This window comes from Pecten maximus, chromosome 5 (assembly GCF_902652985.1).
Source record: "Pecten maximus chromosome 5, xPecMax1.1, whole genome shotgun sequence".
NCBI classification, from domain to species: Eukaryota; Metazoa; Mollusca; class Bivalvia; order Pectinida; family Pectinidae; genus Pecten; species Pecten maximus.
In genome coordinates, this window is record NC_047019.1 from 28,124,701 (window position 1) to 28,141,390 (window position 16,690).

The 16,690-nt window shown below is 35.8% G+C and overlaps 1 protein-coding gene across 1 annotated transcript in view; it reads left to right on the forward strand.

The window, feature by feature from the left end:
- The window catches only part of LOC117327723 (centromere-associated protein E-like), a 45,553-nt gene extending 28,972 nt beyond the window's left edge, over positions 1-16,581 (forward strand). The window contains exons 11-12 of the mRNA XM_033884850.1: positions 3,845-8,521; positions 11,554-16,581. Of these exons, the coding sequence (XP_033740741.1) occupies positions 3,845-8,521; positions 11,554-16,455 (9,579 nt within the window). The 3' untranslated portion in view covers positions 16,456-16,581. The remainder of the gene's footprint in view (positions 1-3,844; positions 8,522-11,553) is intronic.
- The last annotated feature ends 109 nt before the right edge of the window (positions 16,582-16,690 follow it).

Consider the following 16,690-nt stretch of genomic DNA (forward strand, 5'->3'; position numbering starts at 1 on the left):
CCAATATTCTAGAAAAGGAAAAGGAGGAACTGCAAGATAAAATGCAGCATCTGAAAGAAGAATTTAATCAGCATATTAGAGTTTTGGAAGGAGAAAATGACAAACTGCAAAACCAATTTATTAACATCAGAGAGCAGTTGAGAGATTTTGAATCGCGAGTTCAGGAAGAAAGAAACACAGAAGAAGAGAAGCGTCAAGCACAATTCAAAGAGTCTGTTATTACGGAAAAAAGATTGGTAGAACTTGAGGGAGAAATTATGAATAAAGAGAAAGAAATGTCTTGCCTGATGCAAAGATTGACAGAGAAGGACACTGTAGTGCTTGAATTACATGATATAAACTTGAAAAATACCCAGTTAACAACACAGCTTGAAGAATGTCGACAAGAGTTGATGGAGAAGGAAACTCAAAATTGCATTCTTGTTCAAGAGACGTTGCATTTACGAAATGTTAGATACTCATCTGAAATCACTTCTGCAAGAGCGATGAAGAAACTGATGCAGGAAAAGACAAATTGCATTGAAGAGAAGGATATGGCATGTATAGAACTCGCATCCAAAATTGAACGGAACGCATTACTACAAGACAGACTATCAAAATTAGAGCACAACAAGAATAGTTCTGATGAGGATAAGAAAAATCTCCAATCTGACTTGGAGATATTGTCTGCAAAATGTGATGGGCTCATGAAAGATTTAGAACAAAACAATTACGACCATGTTCTTGTTCTTGAACAAAAAGACAACCTACTTAAGCTTAACCAGGAAGTTGAGGAGGAGATCAATTCACTACGAACAGCGTATTCAGAGCAAAGCAAGGGCATGGATGAGCAAAAAGTCGTTCTTGAGGGAAAAGAGGAGAAAATTGCTTCACTGGAGATTGCTTGCAACGATTCTCACATAGAAGTTGAAAATATGCAACTTAAGTTAGAGGATATGGCTAGGCAGTTGGATATTGATTCAGAAGTAAGGAAACAGCTACAGAGAGAGATCGAATCTGTAAGAGATACTAAGAACTTTGAGTTGAGAGAAATAGAATCTGAGAAAGCGCTGATTGCCAACACATTAAAAGAAACAGTAGCAAGGGTGCAGATTTTGGAGGAAGAAAACCGAAGCTTGGCTGACAGTATGGAGGAGTTGGAACACCAAGTGAGATCTGCTGGTGATGAAATCAAGGTCGTCCTTGACAACAAAGATACTCGTGAAAGACAGTTGGAACAATATATGATTGATAATGAACAACTTATACAGCAGGTAAGTATACATATTTTGTATAGTTTGAGAGACTTTTTGAGTACTTTAATTGAAAAATGATATTTCTATTTGCATTATAATCAAATGAATAATTTAGTTCTCTCAAATTATACAAAAATATGATGACTTCACATGCTCCTTCAATGCCAAAGCTAATAGATTCTTAAAGATTGTTCTACCAGTGATCACTGTTAAGATTCTTATTGAAACAATGAATTAAAATGTCATGGTAATGAATATTGAGTTAAAACAGGGTTCTCAAGACAATTTTTATATGAACCAATGTTCTAATTTCATTCACAGCATGGTTTAAAGATATTGATATTTTATTTATAAACGCGTGTTAAATTCAAAATATTACTGCCACTACACATTGTTTGAAAAGACAAATATATAAAAATTAATTGTTGTAATAAATTAAATAGATAATTGAAGTATACATATGAAAGCTATATATCATTAACTTGAAGCATAATAAAATGTAGGATTTGTAGCACACACACTTTTTCAGTCCTCAGCCTTCATTTTGATAGATTTTTGGACTAAAATTTATACGGTTCATTTAAAGGTCAATGCTATTTAAGAGTCGTGTTTCTTTAAAGTTAAATCTTTGATATTTGATATGATTTAATTTAAAAACAGCTACTGATTTGGTATCATTTATTCCTGACAATTAATTTGTTTGATTTGAGCGGCAGTTGATATGAAAAAAGTTTTTTTAAAGTCATACTTGTTAATATTTGTATTTTATAGATTAATATTGATATATATTCATCCATTTAGACTTCAAGCATGAATCTGTGTAAATCAAGCATGTGTTTGTTTTAAATTTAAAAAAGATCTTTGAAAATATGTTATGATAAGCATATATGCAACCATGATATGAATGACATTGAAACTTGTTACCCTTGTATACTTGGAGAAAACCTGATAAAATATTGTGACAGTAAATAAATGATTCTTTAATAGGTTAGTTTGGTTCTCGGTAATAGCATCTTAGAATTTTGGATAAAACCTGGTAAAATATTATGACAGTAAACAAACGATTCTTTAATAGATTAGTTTTGTTCCTGGTAATAGCATTAGTTTGGTTCTTGGTAATAGCGTCCTAGAATTTTGGATAAAACCGGGTAAAGTAATATGATAGTAAACATATGATTCTTTAATGGATTGGTTTTGTTCTTGGTAATAGCATCCTAGAATTTTGTACACGATATAGACGAAGTGATCTAGCATAACTACAGAATATTGCTGCAGCATTGTAAATTTCTGTCGGTAAATCTAGATATATGATACCTGGTATATACTTCTTATTGATCTATGTTAGATGTCCAACCTTCTATTGTCGCAATGATTTTTTAAGTTTTTTTCACTCTGCATTCAAAATGAATCGCTGCAAAACGTCAGCTTGTAGCAAAGTTTTCAGGACAGTACATGTTCCTTCACATCGACAGATCCATGCTGATAGCTATATAGGTCTTGTTTACAATGAATCATGCTAAATAAATTCTGACCAGCATTTACCTTAATATTGTTCGTAAAATTCCATCATCAGGTCAATTAAAAATAATTCTGATTTTGAGTCAAATTAATTCATTTTTTTCTAAATTAATTTAAATATAAAAAAAACTCAAGTGATGAGTTCTATTAATTCAGTTTAAGTTTCTTCGATAGAGAACCGTTTTTGTACATGTAAATCTAATAGTATCAGGAAAAGCAAAGGTTTATCCTATCTTAGGTATATTATATAGAGCACCATTTTCCATTTCAGATAGATATTATTTTTCTGAATTTTAAGTTAAACTGAGGAACAATAGTAAGGGATCACTATACTAGGACTGTCCTTAAATAACACTAGCTGTTGATAGGACGTTAATACAATACAAAATCAAAACCGAACTACAATAGGAGTGACTTAAAGCTCATTATCAGCTGATTTCATGATCTATTCAGTACTAATTGTGGTACTACTCTAGCAGTAAATATTTGATAATTGCAAAATATTTTGCCTCTAAAGTGAAAATTAGTTCAGGTTAAGAATAGGTTTTATTTTCAAAATTATGTCGAGATACTGAGATCAGGAATTTAGGTATTGAGACTTTTTGGTTTATTTCTCAAGATTAGTAAAGACCGTAAAAAAGATGGGAATACATCGTTCTGAATTAGTTTTTGTCATTATCAAGTTGCAATGAAGTCTTGGCAATCAGGATAGTTTGGTCTGTGAGAAAAAAATCATACTTTGTAGTAAAGTATCGAGTATACTATCTAAATTATGTAAGTGAAGAGGTAAATGATTTTATCTTCCTTTCTTAATTTCTGAAACTCTGTGTATAGGTTTTATTCATGATTCGTGAATCATCCATTTATGGAATCTGCATTGTATGAATACTTACTTATTGTTATCGAAGGTATCTGATGTAAATACATTTTTCATCAGGTTATAATTCATGAAAGTAAATTTTCAAGACAAGACAAATTTCCAATGTACACATAGGATAAAGTGATTTATAAAGAAAAAATAGCATACTATTATTGGGTTGTAGTGATTATAAAGATGAAATTATCATTGGGGTTATATTACCAAATTACAGCACGAACAGATGACAATAGAAATAGAGAGACTTCGCCAAAACAACGAGGAGAGTGAAGCTAGCCATATACCTGATGTAGGAGTAAAAGACAGTGAGCTTTCCTCAAAAGACACAGAGCTTCTCAATATCTCAATGAAGTTGCGGGAAACTGAACAAAAATTCAATGAGTTGGAAGACATTCTTCAGGCGGAAAGGATTGAGAAAGAGGCCTTACAAACACAGCAGTTGGAGATGAATGCGAGAGATGAATCATCAGATGAAAAAGACAGTTTGGCGAACGAGTTAAAGAAATTGAAGAAATTATGTAAAGGGAAAGATGCAAAGATCAACAAGCTCATGAAAGAACAGGAAGAGAAACTTGCATCAGTCACTAGAGATTTTGAAGAAAAGATGACCATTCAAAATGAAGATGGTGAAAAGTATCAAACATTAATGCAGGAGAAAGAAGGCATTGAAGCAGAATTGCAGAAACTCCAAAAGCTTGCAAAGAGCAGAAGTGTAAAAACTAAGAAGTTTGAGGAAGTTGTTGCGGAACAGGAAAAGATTATTGCATCTAAAGATACTGAACTTTTCATTATTCAGGAAAGGGTTAAAGAGCTCACAGAAAAAGTTGAAGATGCACAATATGAAGAGGATGCACTAAGGAACCATCTGGAACATGAAAGCAAAGTTCAGGAAGAGCTAAGACTGAGGTGTAAAAGTCTGCAAAACCAGATCGATGTGATGAGTCGGGAGTCACAGATAGAGAAGTTGCATGTATCCAGTGTAATGTCTCATTTGGAACAGTGTCAGGTAGAATCAGATGATGTGACAGCTAAATTGATGTCAGAAAAGACGACTTTGGATCTGTCACTGGCTGAAAAAATGGCAAATGTTAATGATCTGCAAGAAAACTTGACCTCTGCTCTACAAGAGAAAGAAAGAATAACTGTTGACCTGAAGAAGATGCAAAAGATTGTCAAAGGGAAAGAGGCTAAGTTGAGAAAAATGGATCAAGCCATGTCTGAAAAAGAGGAAATGCTCAAAGTGAAAGAGGATGCTGTAAAACACTTGCAAGTTATCTGTGAGGAGATGAAAGAAAAATATGAAGAGACTATGGATGAATTAGAAAAATTAGCGAATGAAAATGAAAAGCTGCAAAAAGTTGGAAAAGGTAGGCAAAAGAAGGCTCAAAAGTTTGAGGAAGTGGTAGAGGCACAGGAAAAGGTGCTAGCTAGCAAAGATACTGATGTCCTTATACTACAAGAGAGAGTGAAAGATCTTGCAATAAAACTGGATGAGGTTGAGGAAGACAATGAAGATGTTCATCATCGCTTGAACGACAGTCAACTGACCACAAAAAGCTTGGAGGATAAATGTAATGAGTATGAAGCATATGTGTCCCAACTTAGCAACAGCATATCACAAAAGGAAAGCGAAATTTTATCATTACGTGAAGATGTTACTAATTTGAGCTGGGAGAAGGAAAATTTGATGAAAGAAATCCAGGAAACAAAACAGCAGGTACTGAGTAAGGAGCAGACTATATCAGATATTGTTTCACAGTTAGACTCTGTAAAAGAAGAAAAAGAGAAACTAATGATGGAAGTAAATATACTTAGGGAAGGAGAAACGGATTCTGTGAAAAAAGAAAGGGATCAACTGATGAATGAAATTGATCGACTTAAGAAAGTAGGGAAAGGCAAAGCTGCAAAGGTGCAAAAGTTTGAGGAGATTGTGGCTAAACAGGAACAAATATTAGCTGAAAGGGACACAGATGTGTTAATGCTGAAGGAACGTGTCAAGGAACTCTCCGATAGTCTTCAACATGAGTCTCAAATTGTAGACGAGTTAGAATTAGAGGCAGAGAGGTCCCGATACTGGGAGGACAGGTTCACTGAATTGGACATAAAAAACAAGGAATTAAACAAATTCATCGAGGAAAATAAGGCAATGTATCGCAGTGGTGGTGATAATATTGATGAGTCTTTCTCCATGTCGGATCAGAGAGCTGAGGCAGAGGTAATTGAACCTGTGTTTGCTGCTCAGTCTATGCAGTCCTTGATGACAAGTACACCAAAGCGACAGGAAGGGAAAATGGAGGAACAAATGAAACACAGGTATGAGAATGATCTAGAAGAGATAAAACGTCAGGCTGAAAAGGAGAAACATGAACTAGAAGCTTCTTTGAACAAACTCAAAACTCTTTGCAAGGCAAAGGATGCAAAAATATCTAAACTGACCAAGGGAGGGAAAGGCAAAAAGAAAGAGGATGCTAATGCTTCTACATTGGATGCGGAAGTATCTACCCTGATGTATGAGTTGGAAAAAAGTAAGGAAGAAGTATCAGTAAAATGTTGTGAAATAGAATCTCTAGAAAAGTCATACAGGGAGGACCAAGAGAGACTGGCATCTTTACAACAAATCTTAGATACTAACCAAGCCAGTTCGGAGGCTAAGGATGTGGAAATTCTCAAGCTGAAAGAACAACTTAAAGGTTATGGAGATTGGCACGAAAATGCAGTATTGGGCTTAAAGACTTCAGTAGCAGATCTACAGAAGGCATGCGAGGAAAAGGACGCTTTGTTGGCACAGTGGCAACAATATGGAGACAATACACAAAGCCAAGTTAACTATCTCATGCAGTTTGAGGCACAATGCCAGCATATGCAGACTGAGTTGGCCAGCGCTAAGGAAACTATTGAGAACTTGGAAGAAACCAAACAAGAAAATTTAAACAAGGTAACTTCTTTGGAACGTGAAATTGAGGACATGAAGGTGGAATTAAATAAAAACTCAGATAATGATGAAATGTATCGCCAGTTGGAAGTGCAGCACATGGAACTTAAGAATCTTGACAAATCACGAGCTGATGATCTTGCTTATAAAGACCAAGAGATCATGTCCATCAAAGAGGACATGGAAAACTTGCGGTTGACACAGGCAGATGTGTTGAAGGGGTTACATATCCAAATACAGGAAAAAGATACAGAATTGTCAAATTTACAACACGCCTTGAACCTTTCTCAGGACAATCGGCTTGGAAACCAAGCCAAACTTGAGCATATCAGTACAACACTATTGCAGATGGTCAATGACTTTGATAAAACCCAAGGATTGCCTTCCCAAAAGATTGAGAGTGCTGGTGACAGCGAGATGAATGATGTTGAAAAATGTTTGCCACTTACTAGGAAGTTGATAACTTATTTGAAAACAACGGTTGAGGAGCTGACGGAAAAATGTCGAGAGAAAGATGAGTGTTTGTCCATTTTAAATGGTGAAAACAAAAATTATTCAGAAAGAGCTAGAAATTTGGAACACAGTCTTCATAACTTGGAACAGTCCTACAGGGAAATTCTGTTTGATGTCGAGATGAAGGATTCTAAGATTTCTTCTCTGGAGGAAAGTATTCAAATTATGCAATCCACAGGTCAGAGTAGTGAACAGTCTTTGCAGGACAAGGATTTAGAAATGCATGAATTGCATATGCAGATTCAACGTCTGAAGGACAACCTGTCTCATCAAGGTGGTGAGATGCAGAATTTACAGGAGTTATACTCGCGTCAGTGTGAAAAACTGGAAGAGACTCTGGAGTCTTTGGAAGAATCAGGTCAGCTATATGGTCAGCGACTCCAAGAAAAGGTGACTGCAATCTCAGAATTACAAGATGAAATCGTACAACACCAGCTGGCTACACAGGAGGCAGTGCAAAAAGTACAAGAGAAAGAATCTCTGACCAATGAACTTCAAAACATCATTCAAAACCTTGAGGAAACTAATACTAAGCTGCGTGTTAATGCTGAGGACAAGGATACAGTGATAAGAAGTCATGAAATCAAAATGGCAAATATGGAGAATCAACTTGAGAAACAGATTAATTCAACACGTGATCTTCAGCACCAATACAATGACCAAATGGAAAAACAAAACCAAATGATACGAGATATTGAAGAATTCAATGATGCAAGTTCAAAAAGGCTGCAGGAGAAAGAGATCGCCCTTTTAGATTCAATGAAATTGTTGAGTCAAGCACAAGCATCACAGGTGGAGCTAGAAACAGCTAACTCACTATTGAAGGATGAGTTGGTAGGCAAGGAAACAGAGTTATCAGGCTTAAAACAAACATTGGGTCAGGTTGAGGAATCTTCAAAAACAAATCTTAAGTATTTGAATGAACGTGATGGTGTTATTGCGGAACTTCAGGGAAATTTGACCAGGTCTGAGGGATTGGTTCGTACCCAAGCAGCCAGTATTTTAGAAATGGAAAACAGACTTGAATCTGTACTTCATGAACTGAAATTATCACAGGAAACATCAGACCGACTTAAGGACACTATGACTGAAAAAGAGGATGCTCTACAGAAACAACTACAAATATGTTCCAATCAAAATGAAAATTTACAAAATTTAAACCAAAAGGCAATTCAGTTACAAGATCAGCTCAAATGCGTTGAAGGCAATTTGCATCAGTCAGAGGAACATAACCAAAATCAAAGGGAAGAACTTATGACCTTGGAGCAAAAGTATCAATGTCTGCTGGCAGAATACAACACCAGGAATGAGCCTCAAACATCAGTAGAAGGCAAAATGCAAATAGAAAAGATACAGCCTTTGAGGTCATCACCCTCTCAAAAAGATGGAGTTGTGGAAGATATGACCAAGGAAACATCTCATTCATTGGGATCAGTTCCCCGAGAAGTAAGCTTATTCTGTTGCTTATTGAGGAACATTGTATCACCAATATATTCTAGTGTTTCTCTTTACTATCTCTGATGCATGCTTCTGGCTATTGAGGTGTCTCTTATCGTGGTGGCTAATGTAGTTCACTAATACACACAATACTGCTCCTTTTGTTCACTTGCTGTGTGACAATTCTGAAGGCTTGCATTGTATAGTTTTGCCATTTAGAAGCTAGATTTGATTACAAGCTACTTTATATTTTATTTTTTTAGCTAGCCATTAAACATCATTAATTCATGTAGTTGATAAGAATATTTAGAAGGTAATATATAGGATAAAAATCTGAATATTTAGTAATCTGTTCTTAAATTTTTCAGAAACATCTCCTCTTAATTCAATCCATGATACTTGTTGAAAAAAGTGTTAAAATTCAAATGCTATCAAAATTGTTTGAAATTTCAAAATTATTCACAAAAACACTTTCTCTCTTAAATCTAAATTAGATATGATATAGTGATGTTTACTCATTGTTAAGTTAATAATTGATCAAGAAATTTTTAAAGACACATTAATTTAAATGTACATGTATATTACAAAATTATAATGAAATGAACATAAGGATGTATGGATGGGAGAATAACTAAATACATGTATAAATAGAAACAGAAGACTTGCTTCAGAATGAATTGTCACATCTTGTAAATGTAACACATGTATTATACTAATACTAACAGTGGTTAGAGGCATCTACCGTAAATTTACACATAGAATGTGCACATGTGTTATAGTGCGCTGGTATGTTAGAATTTTATTTTTTATCTTTTACTTGAACTGCACGGTAGCTGAATATTTCAGCATTAGATGATAGAAATCTATAACTTATCAAAGCTACATTACAACCTTTAATTGAAATCATAGGTCAGATTTGACACATTGGATAGACAGGTTGTTTACGTTACACCACAAAAGGCCTACTCAGCTTACAAATTGGATTGTTCCCATCAACGGTGTGTACATTGTATGTATATAACTTTTAAAAACTGTAATACATGTGAATCGTGATTTTGTTAAAAGTACATTGTTCTATGTGTCTGGTATTGGGCCTTGGGCCCCTTATTTTTCTTTCGAGAGGCCATTTTCAGATGAAAAATTGATAATAAACATGAATTTTAGATTCTATAAATATTTAAGAAGTAAGATTTCATACAAAAAGGAAAATTCAACAATGCACATATAATTAGGAACTTGAAGAAATGATTTAAATGAGGTCCAAATCCTTTTTAACTAGTACACAGTCTTCCGTTACCTAGTTCAGAGTAAATGTTAATGTGTCAAGCTACCCATTTTTATGATAAAATATGAAGATAACCTGTCATTCCAAAACTAACGTTTCATCAAGATAATTACTGATAATTTGTTAACAATGAAATAACTACTGATAAAGTTGTTACAGGGAAAACTACTGCTGGAAAACTTACATAGGAAGAAACTTCTGGTTATCAGTGTTCTAAGGATGTAGATAAATCACAATGCAATAAAATGTGATTGATATGTTTTAGCCAGGAGTTAATATCATATTTATCCAGTGGTAAGCCCATGTCATGTCTACTGCAGTTCAGTAAAGAAATACTTATCCTGTTTTATTGTCCTGTAATATATAAACCCATCCCTGACTGGGCGTATTACAGGATTAATGTTGTAGCTACAGGAATGTGTGCATGATATTACATTCTGCATGTAGGAATTCTACATACCATGAAACCTCATTACACTCCCATTTTAGTGAAGCTTCTGATGCTATAATTTAAACAGGTTTGCAAATATTAACTAAGGCAGAAATAAAAAGATTGCAAAGAGAATGAGGGGCGTTATATTGAGGTTTCATCGTTATGTACCATACATTATACATGTATACGTAAAGGAGAAGTATATTCCATATTTACCATTATCCATTATAAACAACGACCAGGGATTGGCATAATATCATTAAGTCTAAATTCTGTTGTATCAAACACTTCTCCAGACAGAAAGTATTTGTTACTTTGTAACAGTATGTAGATCTGATGTATCTTTGTTTCCTCTGAATTGTATTAGTATATCTTTTTGTTTGCTAAGTTTGACTTAGTCTAGATTTATATATACTTAGTATTCTGCTGAATTTAAACATATAAATATTCTTTACAGCAGATTTCAATTCAACATTGATTTTGATGAATTTTCAAAGTCTGGTGACTCTTGTAGACATCCTTGTGTATTAAATAGTAAGGTACTTATGTCGATGGTTAAGTTTTTTTGTTTGTTTTTTTTCAAATCTAAAAGAAGCTTTTGCCATTAAAAAAGACTATACTTAAAAGTAAGCACAGAATTAGTTTTAATGCATAATTGGAATATGACTACACAAAGGGCTTATAGCCAGGTATTACTCATCGTTGGGATTGGCTTATTATCTAACAGAGTAAAATACATTCAAATGGGACATAGGTCTGTATGACTATATATATTGCTAGTACTAAAACCTCTATATCCCCATAGCAACATTAGAGACATTGCCATATATATATTGTATATATCATATGTATAAACTGGATAAGTCTTCATTCATATGGGTCACCTGTCAACAGATATGGAATGACCACTGCTCCATGTATATCTTTCTAACCATGTTCACATAATACCATGTCATGTTTGCTAATACATTATTGTGCATGGGCTGTGTATGAATCCTGTGTTTGCTCTCGTTTGTGACTAAATATTGCTTAACTTACTTGATGGTGTTTATTATTCAAATGAATTCTACATACATATTCTTCTGAAAAATGAAAACATAACTATAAGTATTATTCTGTAAAGTGAACGATCGAATATTTTGAAATAGCAGTTTTGCTGACTTGTTATGTGTTAAATTCAAATACAAAAAGTATAATGAATGAAATTATTTGTCAAATATCTTTTAATTGATTAAGCAATAAGAAGTTATCTACAGCATATAAATAATACTGTGTTTATAGTAAGTCAGAACTTTGTACTAATTAATGTCTTTCCCTTTTCAGAGCTCACACCTTGAGGAGTTGAATGCCCAGGTCCAGTCCTATGCAGAAGCGGCAAGCCGTTTACAGATGGACTTGGAAAAAATGGAGGAAGACAGAAATAAATCTAGGTCAGATTTGGAAAGATCTAACTCAGAACTCGAAAAATTAAGGTCAGAGTCACAGAAAGAATTAGATGAATCTAAGTCTGTGATGGAAAGGTTAGAGAGAGAATTGGAGGAATCTAGGTCAGAGGTGAAAAGGTCACAGAGAGAATTAGAGGAATCAAGGTCAGAGGTAGAAAGGTCACAGAGAGAGTTGGAGGAATTAAGGTCAGAGGGAGAAAGGTCACACAAGGATGCAGAAGAGTCGAGGTCAGAGAAAGAAAAGTCTTACTTAGAACAAGAAATATTGCAGTCAGAACTTAAAAGATGTCAAAATGATTTAGCAAACAGCATCTCAACTGTAAAAGATTTGGAAAAGGTCATTGCTGAGCAACAAACAACACTAGCACAAACACAAGAGGAAAGCCGCTATTGGATCACTGAGGCAGAACGTCTGAAGGATTCATTGGAAAATGTCACTGCAACTATGGAAAGTTTAAAAACTGGAGCTTCAGATACTGAGACTGAGTTAGTCGAAACTATTGAAAAACTGAACACTGATTTGAGATCTCGGAACCAGGAGCTTGAAAGAGTGAGAGACATCGAGAGAGAACTGAGAGCAGATTTAGAAATTCTTCAACAGCAGACAGAAAGTGAATCTCAGATCAAAAGATTATTGCAGGAACAGTTGCAACAGACAGGACTGGAACTGCAGAGCTCCAAACAGGATATGGACAAGTTACGTGAGGAGGAGATGAAAGACCGGCAGAATCTGGAGCATCAACTTGAAAACACATCTCAACAATGCCAAGAAAAACAGTTGAAAATAGAATCACTTTTGGGTAATTTACAGGAAATGGAAGAAAGACTGACACAGATGGAGAACATGGAAGAAAAATTATCTCAAATGACAGACACGGAAGAAAAATGCGAAAGTCTCCAAGCTCAAATTGTTGCCAATGAAAGTGAGTTGGAGAGCATGAAGAAAACTGCAGCAGACAAGGAACTCCAATTCAAGAAAGCCCTCGCAACTGCCAAGAAACTCAAATACCAGCTCACACAAGCAAATCTTGCCAAGGATGATTTAGCTGCAAAACTGGAAGCTGCAAGTAAACATGCTCAAGCTACAAGTGAAGAAGAAGCTGGTGTTGATGAGAGTTCTGTGAAGGAAAGTAATACTAAACAGGGCTCTGCAAATCCAGACAGTAAAGATCGTATCCATGAACTTGAAAGTCAGCTCAAGGCACATACAGATTTCTCACAACAGTTGCAAGAGAAGATTCAAAACCTCACTGAGTCAGCTGCCACTTTTGAGAAAGAACTGAAAACCAAAGATAGTCAAATTGTTAGCATTCAAACAGAATTAAATGCTATGCAAGATGAACTTTCCAAGTATGTATTGGAGAATGACCAATTACAACGTAATTTGAAGGATCAGGAGAGGACAATCAGTGAATTTTCTGTTTCATGTGAGGAAAAGGAAAACATGTGTTCAGAACTTCAACAGAAACTTTCTGGAGCTGTTGATCAGTGTGCTGAGGCAGAAGCAAAGCGAAGCAATATGGAGGTAGAGCTTGTCTCTTTACAGGATGTGGTTAAAACCAATAGCAACGCTCTGGAGGAAAAAGACAGTTTGTGCCAAATGCTTCAAACCCAGGTGCTAGAACTTTCTTCAAAGCTAGAGGGAGTTGCCCGTGACAACGAAACTCAATCTGAAACAGTGGCTCAAAATCTTCAGGATGAGGTAAAGAATCAGAAGGAGACAATTGAAAACATATCACAGAATCTCCAACACTGTCAGGAATTATTGCAAGAACGAGATACAAAGCTAAATGAATATAATTCTCATGTGGCAAATCTGGAATCATTGTTACAGTCTTTACAAGGTGAAATTCGTGAGAAATGTGAACTAGTGAAAACATTAGAGACCAATGTTGGGGAACTCACTCTGGAAAAAGGGCAGATGGAGGAGGAAAGACAGACATTTGTTAAGGAAACTGGACAGGCAAAAGAGGATCTAGACCGAATGTCACAGGAACTTGAAGAGACGCATCAGAAAATTGTACAGTTAACAACTGACCTGGAAAACAAGGAAGAGGCGATGACATCTGTTTATTCTAGTGTTAAAAATGTCCATCCCACTGTCACAGAAAAGGCAAGCAGTGCTACTACAATTGAGGATGTTCTAGCATGTATTGGGGCAGTCATAGACACAAAAACTGCAGAGGTTGTCCAGCTTAATGCCCAGCAACAGATGCTAGCTGACCAAATATCTTCTCAACAAAACAATTTGGAACAGCAGAATGCTTCTTTACAGGATGAACTGAGATCAGAATTAGAACAACAGTCTAAACAAATAGAAATTGAGCGCACTGAGTTGAAGAACAGAATTGCTTCATTGGATCAGGACAAATTGCAATCAACCAATCAGATTTCTCAACTTCAAGATGAAAACTCAAAACTAGCTAATCAAATGACAGCATTGCAAGGTGGCTGTACAGAAATGGAAGCCCAGTTAAGAAATCTCCAATCTGCAGAAGAAGAAAAAGCACAATTTGAGAATCAGATAGAATCATCAGAAAAAGAAATGAGAAGCCTAACCAAGCAAATTGATGATCTTAGAAGTGACAAGGAATCGATGATGAAAGAGCTTTCTCTTTCGGTAGACCTAGGAAAGGAAGCAGATCAATTAAGATCATCATTGCAAGAATTAGAACATGAAAAATCTCAGCTTTTATCGGAGCTCCAGACTGTTAATGGCAATTTACAGGAGCATAAGGAAAATTATGAGCAGATGGAGTTAGAATTTCAGCAAACCAAAGAAGTGGCATTGCAGGCAAAGAAAGCAAATGACAGACTTGTGATGGAATTGTCAGAAAAATCAGAGGATATGGAGGAAATTCAGAACAGATTTACACAACTTTTGACGAAACTTGAGACTGTAAGTGATGAAAATAATCAGCTACGAGAGAAAGTGTCAAGTTTACCAACTATTCAGAAAGATCCGGATACTGAAGAGAAAATTATTGATAATGAAGAAGGATGGGGTGACTGGGGAGACACTATTGAGAAAGAACAGGTACATCCATTGAAACAATCAGCTCCACTGGAAACTAATTCTACTACCATTGATGAAAGCATAAAGGCACAAGAAGAGCTGAAGGAAAAATATGCTCAACTGCAGAAAGACCATGATCGGGTAACAAATAGTTTAAAAGTTACAGAATCCAAGAGTGAGAAAATGTTGCTTAAATTGAAGGCTTTCAAAACTAAGAATGAGACATTGCAGAAAGAGGTTCATCACCTAAAGGAAGAACTATCACAGACAAAACTATCGCCAGAGAAAGTCGAGGATGTTAGTAAGTTACAGCAGGATTTGGCTAGTTTGTCTGGACGCTTAGATGGGGAAGTTCAAAAGAACCAGAAAAATCAATTAGATAAGGAAAATATGGAGAAGGCCATGAATGACCTTCAAATGGCCTTGACACAGGAGCGAACAAAAAATCAAGACATTATCATAATGATGGAATCTTTGACCAAGGAAAAATCATCTGTCATGCAGGAGATCGATGCTCTTAGGTCACAAATAGCTGCAGTTCAGTCACAGAATGATGAAATAAGTAATGCTTCAGAGAAAGAGAAGGAAACTTATCTTACAGAATTAAAATCATTAAAAGACATCAACAATAAGATGCAGACAGAATTGAATGACTTACAGAAAAGGAGTGATTCTCTTCAGTCAGCTTTGACAACAATGGAACTCGACTTTGAATCATCCCAGCAGAAAGCAAGTGATGCAGAGAGACAGTTAAAGGATAGTCTGTCACTCTGTGATTCATTAGAAAGTGAAAATAAGACATATCAAGAAATTTTGGAGAATATGAAAGTAGCCAATCAGAAGCTAGCTCGTGAGAAGGAAATGGCTGCCATTGCTTTACGACACTCTGAGGAGAAAAGTCAAAGTTCTACTCAAAATACTGATGGATCAGTGGAAGAAATTCAAAGCCTTAAAGAGAAACTTGAAGAATTGAAAATGGAAGCAGAAGGTGTAAAAAGTCTGAAGGAGAAAATAAAAGCACTGGAAACAGAAAGGGATGAAATAACAGAAGAAATGGATGGACTTCAGGAGGATTTGATAGCAGAGAGGAAAGAGAAGAAGACCTTGAAAGAAGAAGTGGAATCAGCAAAACAGCAACAGGTTCAATCCTCTGGAGTGTCCGAGGAAGAGGTTATGAAATTAAGAGAACAGGTCAAACTTCTAAACGACAAGAATGATGGCTTGAGCTGGAAAATTGAGGAGCTCACAGCAGTAGAAGAGGAGTTGAACGATGTTCAGACAGAACTGGACTTGACTAAGGCTGAGCTAACCAAAACTATTAGAGAGAAAGAAAATCTGTTGGAGCAGGCTAGTCGAATGTCTCTTCATGCTCAGTCGATGGGAGAGAACCAGAATAATGCTTCCAGCGAGTGGCGAATTAAGGATGAAGACTATGACAACAAACTGAAGAGGAAGATTGAGGAGTGTCAGGATCTGGAGGAAAGGTATGATTCTCTTATGGAAGACCTTAATGAGTCAAATACAGAAAACGATGAATTAAAGCTTAAGTGTGCACAGTGGAAACTGAAGGTGGAATTGTACGATGCTATGGAGGAGGAATATAAAGTCATGAAAGACAAATATAACAAGTTACTCTCCGAGAGGCAGGTTACATCTCCGCAGTCTGGTGCAGATCAGTCTCAGTCACAGGACACTAAAGCCTTGGAAGAGAAGTGCAGCAGGCTGGAGCAACAGGTGCAGGAACTGGCATCTGTTAGTCACTGATGATATTGATGGGGAGGACCTGAGACAGAGGCTCGAGGAAATGGAGGAGAAATACGACTTGGTGATGGAAGAATTAAATGAGGCCATGACGGAGAACGATAATGTTACACAAAAGATGCTGGCGTCAAGACTCAAAGCTGAGTTGTATGATGCCATGGAAGAAGAGTACAAGTCAATGAAAGATAAATACACCCAAGTTCTGGATAAGAAACAGAGAATGGAAGCTGAATTATAT